This window comes from Anopheles ziemanni, chromosome 3 (genome assembly GCF_943734765.1).
Source record: "Anopheles ziemanni chromosome 3, idAnoZiCoDA_A2_x.2, whole genome shotgun sequence".
Classification (NCBI taxonomy): domain Eukaryota; kingdom Metazoa; phylum Arthropoda; class Insecta; order Diptera; family Culicidae; genus Anopheles; species Anopheles ziemanni.
The window spans coordinates 28,890,819-28,907,849 of record NC_080706.1 but is presented as its reverse complement, the minus strand read 5'-3'; the positions used below and the strand labels follow the sequence as shown (position 1 = coordinate 28,907,849).

The 17,031-nt window shown below is 48.5% G+C and overlaps 1 protein-coding gene across 1 annotated transcript in view; it reads right to left on the bottom strand.

Annotated features, from left to right (window-relative positions):
* LOC131284484 (neurobeachin-like protein 1) overlaps window positions 1-17,031 on the bottom strand; it is a 49,444-nt gene that overhangs the window by 30,803 nt on the left and 1,610 nt on the right. The window contains exons 5-12 of the mRNA XM_058313343.1: window positions 16,694-16,843; window positions 16,343-16,615; window positions 15,955-16,277; window positions 15,198-15,890; window positions 13,976-15,137; window positions 11,998-13,899; window positions 1,436-1,585; window positions 1,126-1,283 (exon numbers count right to left, since the gene is read on the bottom strand). Coding sequence (XP_058169326.1) covers window positions 1,126-1,283; window positions 1,436-1,585; window positions 11,998-13,899; window positions 13,976-15,137; window positions 15,198-15,890; window positions 15,955-16,277; window positions 16,343-16,615; window positions 16,694-16,843 — 4,811 coding nt within the window. The remainder of the gene's footprint in view (window positions 1-1,125; window positions 1,284-1,435; window positions 1,586-11,997; window positions 13,900-13,975; window positions 15,138-15,197; window positions 15,891-15,954; window positions 16,278-16,342; window positions 16,616-16,693; window positions 16,844-17,031) is intronic.

Sequence of the window (17,031 nt, the reverse complement as noted above, 5' to 3'; positions counted from 1 at the left end):
ATGAAGCACAATTAATTTAAGCTCCGTTGTGGTTTAGAAAGCTTATTCACGTTTGAAATCCACCACGGTTACTGAACAAAGCCAATTTTTGTTGCCAATTTGTGTTATCCACAGTTTTGAGCAGTTTATGCAAGCGAGTCATTATTGAAACTCGTAAATTAGAATAAACGATTAGAGAGGGAAACCTATTACGTAAAAGGCTCGTACTCAAATACTAAATTTGCTATTTTGGGGCATAAACTTTTGATTTTATACTCTTGTATATAAACAAAAACATCCAAAATGTAACTTCGTTACAGGAATAATGCCAACAGTTTTTTCAAGCATCAACAAATATCATAAACAAAGAAGAAGTTGTTGGCGTACACATTTTAATTGTAACAGAACATTTCGGTTTTATCAAACAAGCTTTTTTTTTTATTTTTCGACAGCTCAGATTACGTGTTGTTTTAGTTACCTTAGTAGTTCACGTTTAAAACACACATTTTTCATATTGCCAACTCATTGCGAAATAACGACGGCTTTCCCGACGCGTCTTGTCAAAATCCCATACTAAAAGTAAACCAGCACCGCATTGAGTCTTAGCAGGGTTTTAAACCTTCTAGATGCAGTAGACCATTTTTTGGTATGGTATTTTGTCAAATTATGTCACGAAAGCCGTCGTTTTCTCGAAATGACCACAATTATAAGAACGATAGGCATAATTGAACACTTTATTGGCGCACTATTAAAATTGATAGTCTTTTCCGTTATTGAACAACACTTGACAGAGAAATAGCCGCCGCGATTGCTTTCTACGTGAACTTGACTTGATTGACACTTTTTCTAGGTCACACTGACTAGGTACGCGCGTTCGACCAGAAGGTAAACATAACCCCACAGACAATCTTTCCATATGAGAACGTAATTGACAGCTTAATGAGACGAACGCAAGTTCCACCAAGTGAGATCGATCGATGAACACCCGACGGGGACGTTTGGCTAGACCGAAGCTTACGTCACCCACACGGGTTGAGCGTCCCATTTCTTGGTACCGTTCTGTGCCGGTTAGGCTCTTGAGTCACTTGAACTTGTACAAGGATCGTAAAGAATTGAGGCAATAGAAATTCACGCCTTTGTACTCACAGTTTCGCCCAGGCTCCCTTGGGGCCGTACAGGAACCGCTGCAGCGTTAGCCAGCGCCGCTCCGTGTTCGCCTCCTTCGACTTGCGCTGGGCCTGCTGGATGCTTAGACGGGCATTCTCCTCCGATTGACGTATTCGACAGGGCACCAGTATTCTCTCCTGTAACGGGACGGATAAAAAAAGATTCGTATTTATTTACGGAATGTTTCCATGTCATTTTTTTTTCAACAACTTCTCATTTTCTTTTGCTCGTCGGCTCATTTGCATCATTTGCTTGACAAATGAATAATCGACTCGCGGCAAAACGCTACCTGAAACTTCCGGCGACTTTCCATCTGCAGCTTGGCTCGCCGCTGCGAGGACAGCTTGCACGACTCGTAGCATTCGGCCCAGAAGGTGTTCAGCGGTTCCCACAGTGTGTTGAAAAGATCTTTCTGGTACGACGTGTACAGTGGTTTTATCTGCAAATAAAGGGGAGAAAGGTGGAGGAAAAAAAATCAAGTGTCAAACATGTAACATGTAAAAACAATACCCGATAAAAATATAAAAAACCGGTACCGGGAAGCAATTGGGAAAATGCGCCACCAACGAACCAGCGATCAATCTCCCACCCAACCGATCCTAACGGCCTGCTCGCATAACGATGGCTAACCTTTAAACGTAGCACTCGAAAAAGAAAGAAGGGTAAAACGGCACACACAGAAGGAAGCAACGGATATGCACCCGTAGGGCTAACCAGTGTCATTCGCCAGCCTCCTCATAGGCCCTCGCATTACCACCGGGAATCTATTCCATTAGCAGAAGGCAGTCCTGCTTCCTTCGTTTGCTGCGCTGCAAGTACCGGCCTACGATGAGAGCTGAGCCGTGGTACGCGGCAGCGAAAGTGCATTTCCGCCAGAGGAACGGCTGCATTGTATGTTGCGGTATGCAGCATAGCGCTGGTCTCGTTGCCCTCCACCCGTATGCCCGTCAATGGAAACTATTGATTAGCTTCTACATTCACCAGGTTATGCTGCATCTTTCGCGCGGACCATTAGGAGAACTGCGGATGCAATCAACATCCAAGCATCCGAAAAACCGGTCCCGTCTTCCGTTCGGAGGACAACGAGCGACTGCGACAAGGAAGTAGGAAGCGTCCGACGAGCGTGTTTGCTGCTGATACTAATTAAAGGCTTCATCCGAGGCTCGCATGAAGAAGTGAGCATAATACCAATTCAAGGCGCGCGCGGCGGCCTTTGGTTTCGACCAACAATCGACCTGCAGGAGCTTTGTGTAAAGACATCAGGTTAACTATCATTGGCGGTGAGTAAAAAATTGCTTCTCATAAATGTAGTTAATCATCTCGATGACAAACCCATTATTGCTAGCAGTTAACGCCATCAAGATGATGCTTTTTCGAACGCTTAATAAATTTATTTTAAATTAATGAGCTTTGCTTGCTTTGGCTTTAGTTTATTTTTAAAAACAAACGAACTATTTCGAATCGTGAAACATTGGAAAACGGTCCGTAGAATCCTGGGATCGTCGTATTTTTAAAATCTTAAACCCACCGTCTCGCATCCTACGGTCGCACGCTAAACCGGCTTTATTTGCTGTCTATTTTTGCATCCACAAGTTGTACCGCAATTCCGCAATTTCACAAGATACCAGTTTTCACTGGAAGCTGCCACCCGCTTTTCCTTTCTTTCCCTTTCGCCGAGTTTCGTTCCGCTTCCTGGACTTCGGGAAGTTTGACTTAATTTTTAATTTTGACATCGACAAGCCAAGTTCAAGGCAGCAAGAGCAAGTGGGGCGATCGGGGTTGAAGCAACTTTCGTTTTTATCCTCCATGCCAGGAGGAAGAAATGTGTCACAGTTCAAACCTGAAACTGAATATTGAACACGCGCCCAAGAAAGTACGCACGTTGAGCGCGGGAAGCAGAATACCTGTTAATCGGTTGGTACGAATTTGCGCCCCGAACCATCCGAGCCAAGATTGGCTCTAACGGGAACGAGAAAGTGTCTGGGATTTCCCCTTCTTCTTCTTGCTTGTCCTTCTCACTTTGGAAATCAATCACAACGGATTAAATATTTCTCATTAAAAATATAAATATTAAATTACAAAATGTGGTGTTATACACCGTTACACAAAATGGTGTCTAATTAAGCGCCAATCACAAAATCTAAACAACCATCGTCTGCTGAATATTTGTGCCGGTGCACACAACCGTCTCGAAATCTCGAGAGCGAGGGTTCGTCGCTTTACCGGATGCGCAAGTCTAATGTTCAAATCACACACCGGGTAAACATATCTCGCCCCTCGCAACCCGGATCTCGCGCTAATCTGCATCGAGCACATCTTTTCGGAATCGGTGATCGTTTGGAATGTTTCCCTCCGATTCTTCCGCGAGGAACGGAGCGCGGACAAGTGAAGGTGTAATTTCGAGCTGCCGATGCAGGAAATAGCGCCCTGTATGTATGCTCGGTGCCATTTGTGCACCACCTTTTGGGAGGGGAGGGGAGCAAACTGAGCACCAAAAGTAAATCCAAACGAAGCAAAAACAAGAAGACAAGAAGCAGTCGTTTACGGTCCAAATAGGGCTCGCTCGGAAGAAGAAATGCCTCCTCTTTCCGCGCAACCATCACTTCCACCACCATTGGCGAATGTTTTGCTGCGTCTTGAGTACCCGTTCTTCGGTATCCAGTTTTGTACATTCTGTCTCGGCGCAAGTACCCAAGGAAAGGTCCGGGGTAGGTTCCGGGGCGCATCGGTCATGCATGCGATGGAGAGGATGCACGAACACGCCAACCACCAAACAAAATCGTCTCCGATCGTCTCCGGCCATCCCCCCGCGAAGGCATGCCATGTTGTAGACAGACCATTTCACCAACCAAGCGCACGGGGTTCGTCTTCGGAGGCTTATCCCCGCCGAACGAATCTGCGCCATCCATTCCCGGGCGGAGATCGACCAACGTTCATCGGAACACGCTCTCGTGTGCAGCCCCCACAGCCGGTTCGGATCTCGTTCGCAGGGAGAGCACTGGCGGTCGGGAAAATTTATAAAAGAAGATCATCTTCGGGCCCGCTGGTTAGTTTCGCAACGAAAGTGGAAATACACAGTCACACGGTTGAAGTTGCTCGTACGCTGGCACAACCCGGATGGTTGTACAGGACCGGATCCAGTGCGCGAGAAGAACCGGAAAGGCTCAAAACAGGCCGCCGCCAGTGTGAAGAGAGAAGGAAACTATACTGCCCTAAAGGAGGCCGGAGGGGTTGGAAAATTGTTGCAATTTTCCCTCGACGGCAGTGACAACAAACAGTGCAAAAACCGAACCGAAGTGCAAGCAAAACAAAAACAACACAAAAAACCCTTTTTTTCTCATCGGAGTGTGTGGGTATAATTCCGTGGAAATCGGTCTTCCGCGTGCCCTTGGCAAGGGAGGAAATCGGAGTGCATCGGAGTGGTGCGTGATTCGTTGGTTCGAAACAATAACGTAACGAGCGTGGCAAAAAAAAGAGAAGCGATCATTATCAACAACCCGAACCCAGATCCATCCGACGGTTGTGATGATGGCCTGTTGGCAGCAGCTGCTTCTGTTGGTAAATATACGGTGGTTTTGGGAAAAGGTTTTTGGGAAAACGACGGAAAAAACGGAACAAATGCACCGGTGGTTACACATTTTGCATTTTACAACGATCTCACACACGATCGCCCACGTGCCCGTAATTAATTCCATCGCCGTGTGTGTAGTGTGTGTGTGTGTGTGTGTTTATGTGCGAGTGTATTTATCTCCACGACGCGAGGACCTGAAGTACGATGTAGTGATCGGGCCATAAAGGGGGGAGGGAAACATATTAAACAACCCTCCCGAGTGTTACTTTCGGCGTGTGCTCACCAAATTAAACACTAACGGGCTCACGGGCCACTTTTATGGGCGCCTTTAGGCCTGTAGGCCTTAGCCAGACCTTGGTGGTGATAAGTATACGACATGTATCGAATGGTATCTAATATCGCGCCCGTGGTGAACGACGACGGTTTGAGGGAAAGGAAAAAAGAAACCCAAATTCACACAAATTCCGTACAAATAGCTCACGACCTCGAAAAAGAGTTGCCCGGAAGAAAGTGGCTGCTCCGGCTGCCCGCTTGACTGGTGCGCTTGAGCAGAAAGAAAGGTTCAAAGTGCCATTGTTTTGCGCGTCGTCGTGAGGTAGCGCTGTGCGAAATCATAATTTCGCGCCAGGCCCCTGCTTGGATGCAGAAGATAGGCCTCCAATTAGTGAAAATTGTATGCAGCTCGTTTAAAATTATGCGCTTGGGTGCGGGGTGAAAAACGAGCCGGAAAGTCTTTGATCACAAGGTTGTGTTTTCCATCCGATTTTCGTTTTCACTGCAATCTGTGTGAAAATGTTCATCTTAATCTGTGTGAAACTGCATTTAATGAATCTGGTCTTTGAAGCTTTTAAGCAACAATCAGTCCATTACACAATCTTTGTTCATCTCTTTAAGAGATGAAGGTTATTTTCTTAGTAGCTGACATTCTGTTAAGGAAAATCTCTACGCATTTAAATACTTTTATCAAAATGAAACTCCGATTTCCTCTCACAAAAAAAAATTAATCTCTATTCTATTTGTTGGAGACAACGGTAGATGTCAAGGGGAAAATGGTTAGAATAAACCATCTTTAAGTGTTTCGAATTAAGTTAGATAAATTAATTTAAATTTTACAATTTTGAAGGAAAGATCCATTTTGCAAACGAATATTACAAAACAAGCGGTGGACAATCACGGTTCCGCTATTAAAATTAATCAAGACATACAGGGAAACATTAAGAATTGTTTTGCAACATTGCAGAAAAGCAACTCATAGTACCGAACTATTCGTGAAATCATACATTAATTGTTATCACTTCGGTGGGTAGCGCGCTAGGGTTTTCATTTTTGTGTTAAATAAAATAAAAATTAAGAACTCAGTTACTTATAAGAATCCAATTTCCATTGTTTAGCTATTAAAATTTCTAAACATAGCGAATACTGTTCTTAGCAATCGAACTTAAAGTTCACGATTCTATCGTAAACAAATCAAAACAAACACTCTCTTTACATTACAAACTCATATACAAAGAATAACCAATTTTTTACCACCTTAAAGACCCTGTCCCCTCTGGCAAGCTCTTCATCTCATCAATTCACATGCAAATGTAAACACTCGACAAAAGAAAGGCAAACAAACATAACCCATAGGGTTGTTCCCGCTAAGCACTTCAGCTGCATCTTCAGGGAGAGTGTTTCTAATCGCCCTCTTCAAACGGATGTTCCCGTTAGCCCGTTGCGTTCGCTACATCTGACAACTATATTGAATATATACGCGTTCCGGCAGATTACCGAATAAACATATCCACTTAGGACACCTCGCTCCACTTAGGGCCACATTCGGGCGGTGCGTAACATTTGACCTGGAAAAAAAACCTCGGCACGGTTCTTCACCTGCGATAGGCGCGTCCGGCGGAGGCCGTTTTGAAGGGCACTTTAGCCCTGGCATGGCTTACATAATTGGTCGGGGTTGAAGTAACCACTTCCTTCCTTCTGGCCCCACCAGGCCGGGGATTGTATTACCGCACAGGTTGAGAGCATTCCCAGATAAAGCGTATCAGTGTCGGGCGCGGTATGCTGCTTTCTTCTTGCGACTTTTCAACGGATACTAATGGACATCGAAACCGTTGTTCGTCCCAAACCGAGAATGTGTTCGAGGACTCGGGCTGTCTATTTATCGAGGACCATTTTGTCCAATATATCAATCAGGAAAGCAAACGAGCGGCTTGTTACACATTTCGTTCCGTTCGTTCACCGCCCTAAAGGTGATTTGCATAATGTGGACTATTTAAATAAACATCATAAAAACCTTCGTACCTCAATGGCGGGACTTAGTATTACTCAATCCAACGACGCGCGAAAGTCAAGTGCGTGATTTTTAATGTTGGTCTCGTTTTTTTTTGTTGCTGTTAATTTTTCCCCATTGCGATTGTGCTTTGTATTTCCATTCCGATGCACGTATGCACGCTTTCTCCAGCGGCGTCTCATCACTAATGATATGCTGCCGACATCTCGCCTCGAAGGCGACAGGGTTTGTTCGGTGTGTGTTGTGCTTTTCCTCAAACTTTATTTCCCATCCGCCAGCCAGCACCAGCGCGGCGTGGAATACATTATTGTTGGTAGTCGGTTCGAATCGAATGGGAACCCATTCCTTTAATGCGTTTGTGTGGTTTTAAGTTATTGAACGGCGGGTTAAGAAAAGCCAGTGTGCGATACACGGATGGTTGGGGGGAAGGAAAAAAAAAGACAGTTACCATCAATCTCCGCCGGCCAAATGATGGCAATCGGGAAAATGGGAGAAATTTAAACGAATTCACTGGGCAGCAATGTAAAGCCGTAACCGCAGGAGATAAGTCCGAGCGTAGTGCAACGATAGGTTTATGCTGGATGTCCTGCTGCGTTTGAATTGCTGGGAAATTGCGGTTCGCGTGCGCTTTTAATGCAAAATTGTTTCCTGTTTATTTCAATCTACAGTGTTGGGTGAAGACAAAACTTTCATTTTTTTTATTGTCCCACAGTTTGCATAGGAGTTAAAAACGAAAGGAATCCGCTTGGAAAAGTCTAATGGAGTGGAATCATAACTGTCAGTCTGGTTTAATCTTTCAGTTGAGATATTTTTAAATATATTATGAGAAGCTTGAACAACATTTTCTTTGCCATTAGTTTCAACTATCATCAGAAAACAATCATTTAAATGCATTGCATCGAGGGACAGTGCATTTTCACCATTGGTCACGATCCAAACAACCGTCAGCTACGCAGACGACGGTCGGATGCTTATCTCGGTTTGCCGGACGCAGGAGGTTATCGTGCCATGCCACGGCCATGTTTGGTCGCTTAGCGAAACAATTACCAGCTGACGGTCGGTGGAAATCGAAAGTCGGTGACGGTGGTGGTCATTTTCATCCATTCAAACCAGTTTTCCCGCCCCGCGTGACACTCTCTCTCCCCACCCATTAGTCCCGTATCCGTATCCCGTGTAAGCTGGGACGAAGAAAAACTCGTCCGCCTCCCCGGGTCTGGTCGGGTCGGGCGGTGGAAAAACGGTGTTGGTTTCGATTGGAAACAGTGCGGGGTTCGAGGTTCGGTGGAAAAAGTAGACGTTAGTCAACGAAAATAAAAACACTGCACTCCCGGGGTGGTGCACCTTGGTACGGTACTAGTCAGACGGACCACCCCGTACTCCTCATGCATCGATCGTGCCAAAAGTACTGCCGACAGTGGGCTGGGTCGATGCGGATGGTCTCCTTCCAGACGGACCGGGGCAGCCTTCTTGTTGTCTCGCGCCGTCGGTCACAGCACGCACCGAGGGGTCACCTTAGGGGCGGCAGGTCGTGGGTAATTTATGTTCGAACTACTAACGACCCACCACCTGGCTGCAGTGGCGACCACGGGGCGGTTTCGCGGCAACGCGCCCTCAATTTGCCGAGCGCGCTGAGCGAACGCATTCACCGTCGGGGCCTTCGCGAGCCGGCGAAAGGTGCGTAAAGGATTTTTCTCGGTCATTCGAGCGGGCCACGGACCGGTACGGTTGGGTGTGACGCGTGCAATCGTTCTTGTGCGCCAGCTGATCTTAGGAGAGTTTTCGCGTGGCTTTGCGCAAACGATTGCACGTGGCCTTCGTTTGTGCTGGGCCAGGGGGGGGAGTGATACACCCGTTGGCGGTACATCCGACGCGCATTCCCCTACGAGAGGCTCCTTGGCAGCCAGTGGCTTTTCCACACACACTCACACATACAATCTCCAGACCCAATCGTTTGTCAAGCACAAGTCAAAATAAGTTCGATTAAAGAATTTATAATCAACACAACTTGATAAGCTTTACCCTGGTCACAATGTTGTGATATATTGCTTCTGGCTACTTGGCTGAAAATCCAAACATGTTAATGTGTCTGGTAATGTCGGAAAAGTTAAACCCTTGCTGCTCACTGAATGGAGGAATGAATGAGTTATTAAAAACGTATGTTTCTGGCAACTGGATGCGTGATGTTTCAATGTTATTGCATCTCGTTGGTGGAATTCTATCAATATTTTTTATAGTTTTCATCTTGATTTTCATGACCGTTTAACATATTTACACGCTTTTCCATTCACTTTTGAAGTATCGTGGAAAACGATGGAAGAAAAAGGATTCGTGAACACAAAAATAACATTCAATTTTCATTTGTTTTCATTACTCCGCATTCCGCCAAATCTTACTCACTACATCATTATTCTTCATGAGCCCATATTTTACTCCCAACAAAGACGTATTAGTCAAAAATATGTTTCTTGCATTTTCATCCTCAGCTTTTCATAGTCTTGGTAGTGGCGGATGAAACGAACCGGAAAAAGGATGAAAAGGCTGCGGAGGACACCGCGGTTGAACAACTGCCAACGCCAGCAGCGTTGCATCGGCAAAAGCGACACGAGATCGAAATCCACCGCGTAATAAAGCGGCGTCCCAAGCTTCCACCACCACCCCGGGGCCGAAAACCGCGACCTCCACGCCGCCCCGGCGCGAAACCCCGCGTCAAGTACGGACCACCGAACAGTCCGGGCTATAAGCCGCTGTCGCACTACGTCCCGCAGAGCATCGACGATCCGTTCAGCTCGGGCTTCGAGGCGTCGTTCGCTGACCACCACGGCTCGTTCGGAGAACCCCCGGCGGGTTACGGTCCTCCGATTCACCCGTCGCCCACGTTCGGATCGCCACCGTTCGCGTACGGTCAGACGATCACCAGCTACGAGGGTTCGTCGTTCGGTAAGCCCGGTGGCGGCTACGAGGGACCGTCGTTCGGGAAGCACCAGGGATATCAGGGATCCATTTCCTCCTCGTCGCTGTCGTCCTTCCCCAAGCACAGTTACGAGAGTTCCAGCTTCGACGGAAGCTTCTCCAAGGCCACGTTCGGTAATGGGCCGAGTGTGTTCGACTCGAAGGTGCCCTCGTTCAATGACGGGCCCAGCAGCTTCGGTAGCTTTAACCCGGGAAACAAACATGCGTCCAACATCGGAGGATATTCGCACAGCTTTTCCCACACGAGCAACGGTAAGCAACCCTCGTTTGCGGACTCAACGTCGGTGAACACCTACACGACGCCGTCCGGCAAGGGTAACTACTACTCGGACCTGTCCTCCTCCTTCGGCGACATTGGCTCCAAACACCAGCACCTGTTGCCGCTCGAGACGCACAAGAAGGATCCGTACAAAACCCCGCTCACCTCGTACGAGGTTCCGTCGAACCCGAAGCCGAACCTTTTCGAACCATCCGGCGACTTTGAGACCTCGTACAAACGCACCCCGCACACCGGTGGCGGCAGCATCAGCTCGACGCATTCCACCTCCCACAGCACGGTCGGCTCGAGCGAGGAAGAGTCCAGCTACATTCCGAACCTTCCGACCCGCTACGATCAGGAGCAGTTCCACACGCCCACCAAAACGAACCCCAACAAACCGCCGATCAGCACGCTGCAAGCCATCGGGGGCGACAGCGATCACTTCGGTTCCTTCACCTCGTACTACGACGGTGCGTCCGAGTCGCAGAAGGTGCCGGTAAAAAGCAACCCCTCGGGACCGGCGTCGTACGGCACGGACGGTGGAGCCGACGATGGGTCCGAGTTTCCCGGCAAGCGCCTCAAGAACCGCCGGAAGAAGAAACCAAAGTTCCCCGGCGCCCCGATCGCGCACAATCTCGACACGGACGATCTGCGGGACGCGTTCGGTTCCAGCTCCGATTTTCACCAAGTGGCGATCGATGCGGACGAGTTTCTCGATTTCGAGCCGAAGAAGCAGATCAAACATTCCAAACCGGCCGGTGTGACCGTGCCCCGGGCGGAGGAATCGGCACCGTCCAACTTTGTCCTGCTGTCGTCGCAGAACAAAGGCAAAGGTTCACCACCGTCCACCAAGGGCGGAACTCGAGGCGAGGCACCGGCAAACCAGCGTCCGTCCACCACCCAAGTGACGGCAACCAAATCGATTGAGTACGATGCGAACCACTTCGATCTGAACAACTACTTCCAGTCGAGCGGAAACCGCCATCAGGACCACCGGGCAGGCGGCAACAAACCGTCCGGACAGGATGATTTGAGCATCCTGTCAATACAGAAGTCCAACTCGAAGAGCTACTATGCCGGCTCGAACCAGGCCGGAGGTTTCCAGCCGACGAGACGAAGGGATATGATGCACTACCGGAGCGCTCCGTCCAGCCTGGACTACACGATGCTCGACGAGGACGACGAGGAGAACTACGACGACATTAGTGACATCGGTTCCCGCGTTCGGGGAAGCCGAAAGAAGAAAGATTTAGCGGAAACCCCGGTGGACAATGCCTAGTTCAGGTGATCCGCACATTCCTTTACATTTACCAGTGCGATTTGTGGAAGTAGTAATCTTAAGTAGTTTCGTTTCGTTGCATTCTGTTTTCGTAGTGTCGTGGTAGGATCAAGATGTATTTATTAAACTGTTTTAAAGTTTAGCAAATAATAAAACCGGAGAATTAAACACTAAGACCAGGTGGTTGTTTGTTATTTGGAATACAAACACTATCAATCCGAAAATGGTAAGCAAACATTGGGCATGGAAAAGGTAAATAACCTCGTTTAAATATCCAGCTTCAATTCAAAATAACTGTTTGTCTAAAAAAGCATCTGGAATTATTATAAATATTATGTTTGATTCTCAGTTGTTTTGTTCAGTTGTTAACCACACCAAACATGTACGGAGATAATACAAAAAAGGTCTCAATTTCGTCAAATTGGTTCGTTGGACCATTCGGTTAAAGAACGTGTTAAAGACAATAGTGAAAGCACACATTCACTTACCTTTTTCTCAACAAACGCTGTCCACTGGCGACTGGCGCAGTAGGATTGGAAGTCCTGGAAGAAAATCGGTCCCGACGAGGTCGCCGGCAAATCCGGTGTCTGTGTCGCCAAACCCAGCACGGTGCGTGACTTCTCGAGCAACGCCTTCATCACCGGTATGAGGAACGAGTACTGTTCCGAGTTGTCCACCTCGATCGCGTTGCACATGGCTTGGTTCAGGCTGTACATAAGGTATCCAATCTCGGCCGGATCCTGGTTGATACGATTTTGCAGCAGTGCATGCAGTTTTGCCGTTGCCATCGCCACGATTTCCGAGTTGGCGTTGTGCGAGCACTTTAGCAGCAGCCCCAGGCACAGGTGGGACATTTCCGTCCAATCGTCGCTGCTGCTCTGCTGGAAAACCATGAGAATGTCGAGCAGGGAGAGCACACCGTCGAGTAGTTTCACCGAGCACTTTTTCGAGTCATCCTCGTTCGGATCCAGCACTACCAGATCGTACGCCAGGCGGAGGAGCTGGGCAGCGTTCTGTTGGTGGGTCAGGGCAAGCTGCGCGTTTTCCGCCAGATCGATCAGTGCCGCCTGAACGCCCATCTCGAGGATGCGCAAGCGCAAACTAAGGTGCGAACAGTACAGCTCGTTGTTCAGCGCGATCAGGTTGATGCAGGCCATCACCTGGCCACGCTCTTGCCAGGAATCGTTCGAATTTTCCACCCCACGCCACAGTATTGTGAACAAGCTGCTCGATACGAGGCACACGAGGTTCTCTTCGTCATTTTCCTCGGCGCACTTAACGCCCGGCGATTCGGCACTGTTGCCCGTGCTGCTGTCCAACTCTTCGCCACTCTTCGTTGATGCCAAATCTTCCATCACCGATCTGCCCGACTCATCGAGCGAAACATTTTCCTCGCTGCTGCTGCTGAGCGATGAGTTTTTCTTACGACCGGCCGCATCCTCGAAGCTGAGCGTCAGCGAACCGATCGTGTCCTGTATGTCGGACGTCTTCTGCCGTATCACCGAGTAGACGGACGTGATCGACGAGGTGATGTTCTCCACCACCGCTTCTTGCACCGTATCCGCCAGCTCCTTGATCTCATGCTCGATCGCCGTAGCCGCCTCGGACATGAACGAGTTCGGTCCATGCTTACCGCCACCATCTTGTACGTGCAGCTCCAGCGTGTCCTCGTCAAACACGATCAAATCGTCACCCGCTCCTCCACCAGCGCCACCAACCGCCGACGATTCACTTTCACGCTTGACCACCTCATCCATATCGGTCAAAATATTCCCCTGCTCTTGCTCCCCCACGCTTCCGTCGACTCGGTTTTCCACCGGCTTTTTGATCAACAGCCGAGCAATCGACTCCTGCCAGCCAACCTGCTTCGCGATCATCTGCGGAGCTTTCGGTTTCGTAAAAGTGCTGGTCATCAGCCGTCGGGCAATTTCAAGCTTCAGTGACAGATTGGCCAGATTGGTGTGATAGATCAAACAGAGCGCCCCGGCGTATCCCATCTCGGTGTCGGACCCAAGGTTGAGATCCAGCAGACCCAAAATTACGTGCGGTTCCAGCTCGAACGGTAGCATGAAGGAAAACAGGCCGGGGTACAGGCTGTGACATTCGATTGATGGATCGTAGAGTCGCAGGGCGGCCTTGTGTTTGCTCGATATTCGCTTCGTGTTCAGCATACCGGTAATAAACTTGATCAGCTTCGTGTGCACTTCCGCACCAAAGTGTCGGTCGATGAAGAGCGTATACATGGCTTCGGCCATGTGCGGCTCGTACATGAGCAGAAAGATCTGATCCTTGACATGTTTTCCCTCGATCAGCAATATCAGCATGTCGATAATTTCACTAACCGCAGCCTCGTGCTTCGTAGTGGTGAGAAAGGTCAGCACGGATGAAATCTGGAACGGGGAGAAAAGCGGACGATGATCAAGAAGCATTCGAAATAAGCTTAAAGAACCAGTGAACCTTACGAACCTCTTTGATGTTGACCTCCTTCTGAATGTAATACTTCACGATTCTCAACAGCGATTCGCGAACCATCTTGGAATCCTGCGGTGGAAGCGTTGTACCGGTGGTGAAGTGCTCCTGTATCACGTCCAATATGTACTGAATGCCAAAATGGCGCCGAAAATACTTTCGATCGTCCTTGATGATCGTACTGATGTACTGAATGTGACCGATCACGATTTGAAACTGTGCCTTCGCCCAGATGCGGAAATTAAACACCAGATCGCGCAGCAGCACGTGCAGCAGCTCCATGTTTCCCGAGGGCATCTCGTTTTGGATCGATTCGATCAGCAATTGTACCGCCATCAGCACGTTTACGTCGAACAACCGCTCGTTGCACTGTTGCAGCAGCGAGCTGACGATGGCGATGACGTCATTCTTAAGCACATTCTCCTTGTTGAGCTCACTTCCGTTGATAAAGTTACGCACTAAACAGAGGAAACAGGCGATCGGGTTCTGTATGATCTTCGCTTCGGTCAACGAGTTCAGCTGAAGCATCTCCCAGTCGCCGAAATTTTCCTCCTTCAGCGGCGACTCGACGGGGCTCAGCGATATGAGTTCGTTCGTCGAAGGAATGTCCGCGTCGGGCATCCGGGAAATGCTATCGAGAATGGGCAACAATACCACCATGCCACCGATCCCGTTCAGAGTGTTCTGCAGCGAAAGAGTGGTAGCAACGCTGGCCACCAGATGCCCGTTGTACTGATTACCGGGTGCCAGATCCAAACAGAGCCCATCGAAGCAGGCGTTCGGGGCGAAAGCAAACACAAACTTCGAAGCCATATCGAATGATTCGATAATGTCCGTCGCCAGGACGTTCGCTACGTTCGGGCCCGCCTCGAACAGACTCTTCAGGTTGACGTTCGTATCGGCCAGCAGCACCGCACCGAGTTGTCCCTTGAGGCAGATCGCTTCACCGAACACTAAATCCTGCATCCCGATCGGGTACGACTTAACGCTCGGATCGAGCGATGAGGTGGACTTGCTCGGGAGGGTAAAGTAGTTCGGCACCTGCGAAACCAGCCCCGGGAAGAACGTCCGTTCGATGATGTTGGGAAACAGGCCGGATTTTGATTGCTTTTCCTCTCTTTCCGCGCTCGGAGTGCCGGGAGTACCGTCGGGCACGGGGCTCATCCGGGCGGAGTTCGATTGGTGCGACGTGTGGGACACCTTGCGAAAATTATTGTACGGTGCACCGATCGAGCAGTAGTGAAACACTTCGGCAAACGAGGCGTATTTCATCGTCGAACCGAGCTTCTGCACCGCGTCAATGTAAACGTTGATCTGGTGATAGGAAAACAGTCGCTTCGGAGGCACCACACTGACCGTTACGGAATGCCATCGGCCATCAAGCAACTGCGGTGACTGGGCCGTGGCGGTGAAGAATTCTTTCTTCGTGATGACGCTCACGACGAAGTTGCCATTTTTCTGAACGAAAAACTCATACCCCGTCCCGTAGGTGGTGGTTAGGCTGAACAGCTGTCTGCGATAATTCTGTGCCATCGATGTTTCCTCCTCCAGCCGGAGCCATGTGTGAAAGACGAACCCGTGCGTCGTGTCCCACTTGCGTATTTCCGGTATAGTGATTCCACTGGTGTTTGATTGAATGTCGAGAAAGCTGTCGGGCGCTATGCCCATGGTAGCACGATGGTTTGACACCCGCAAAAGGGTTTCGAGCAGCTGCTTCCGATACTCGAACTGCATCTCGTCGCGCAGCAATCGGAACAGGCTGTTTACTTCCGCCGGGAAGATACTATACTTGGCCAACTCTTCGACTAGCTTCAGCAGATTGATCGTGCATTTGGCTGACAGTCGGTTTGAGTCCAACAGGCACTTATCCACGATGAGTTTGATGGTCTTCTGGCTACACACGTGCTGTTTGCTGCAATGAACAATCAAAAGCCATTCGTTAGAAGAGACATTCGCTACTGTTTTGACTTCCTTACCTTTGCATAGTAGCGGCACATTTTTTCAGCAGAACCTCACTTAACATATTCTGCTCGTTCTCGCCCATCATCGGTATCCATTCGATAAGCTTGGTAACGACTGCCGGGTTCACCTGCCGCCGATCGGTTTCGTCGAACGCAAAGCCGAGACATTGATTGATTAGGGCCGACGATGGTTTGCCAAACCCTTTCAGCCCACCAAACAACACGTTTATGTTGTTCGTGTGCATTAGATTGTACTGCATCTTATCCGAGTCGTTACAAAGTGCTTGGAGTGTTTTTACCAACACCGTTCCTAGCGTCTGATGATCTATATTCCATTTCTGTAAATTAAAAATGATTGGTGTGAGCAAAATTATTAAAAAGCTCGTCGCCCAAAACACCCTACCTTCACTTGTTCCGGAATTTGCACCAGATATGGGAGGAACTTTGCCTCGAACAAAGCATTGCAGAGAATCAGCTTGTTAGAGTGTTCGGGAATAAACTCTTGCACCGACGCAATGGCCGCACCGAGTGCCCCTATGTCGATGTAATTATCATCATCGTGAGACAATTCGAAACTAGCAACCGGTGAACCCTTCGATAGGAAATGGTCCGTCGTAAGCAGATCACGTATCGCTCCTATGTACAGTTGGAAAATGGTCAACAAATCTATTTGGCGCTGAAATGGCACACAAATGTGATTAGTATAGTATGCATACATGCACAACTGCATATTGAATAGTGGATAGAAAAGTACCTGTTCGGGACTAGATTTCTGGAGAATGACCGCCATTAACGAGAAGCAATGAAGCATCAGCCGGCGAAGATCAGCATCACTTTCCCACTTGGCAATTACGTCTATTATTATGGTAACGGTTGCAGGACTTATGGCACGTAATCCATTGTGCTGTTGAAATGAAACCTCATGTTAAAAAAAGAACATTTCCAAGTATCAAAAACCTAATTGATTGATGCAATCTACACAATATTTTATGACAAAAAAGCTAAAGCAATAAGAAAACGGACAGCATAGTTAATCTTTTAAAGCTATAAGCGGTAATTGGCAACGAATACTAGAGCTAGTACTGTATTTTG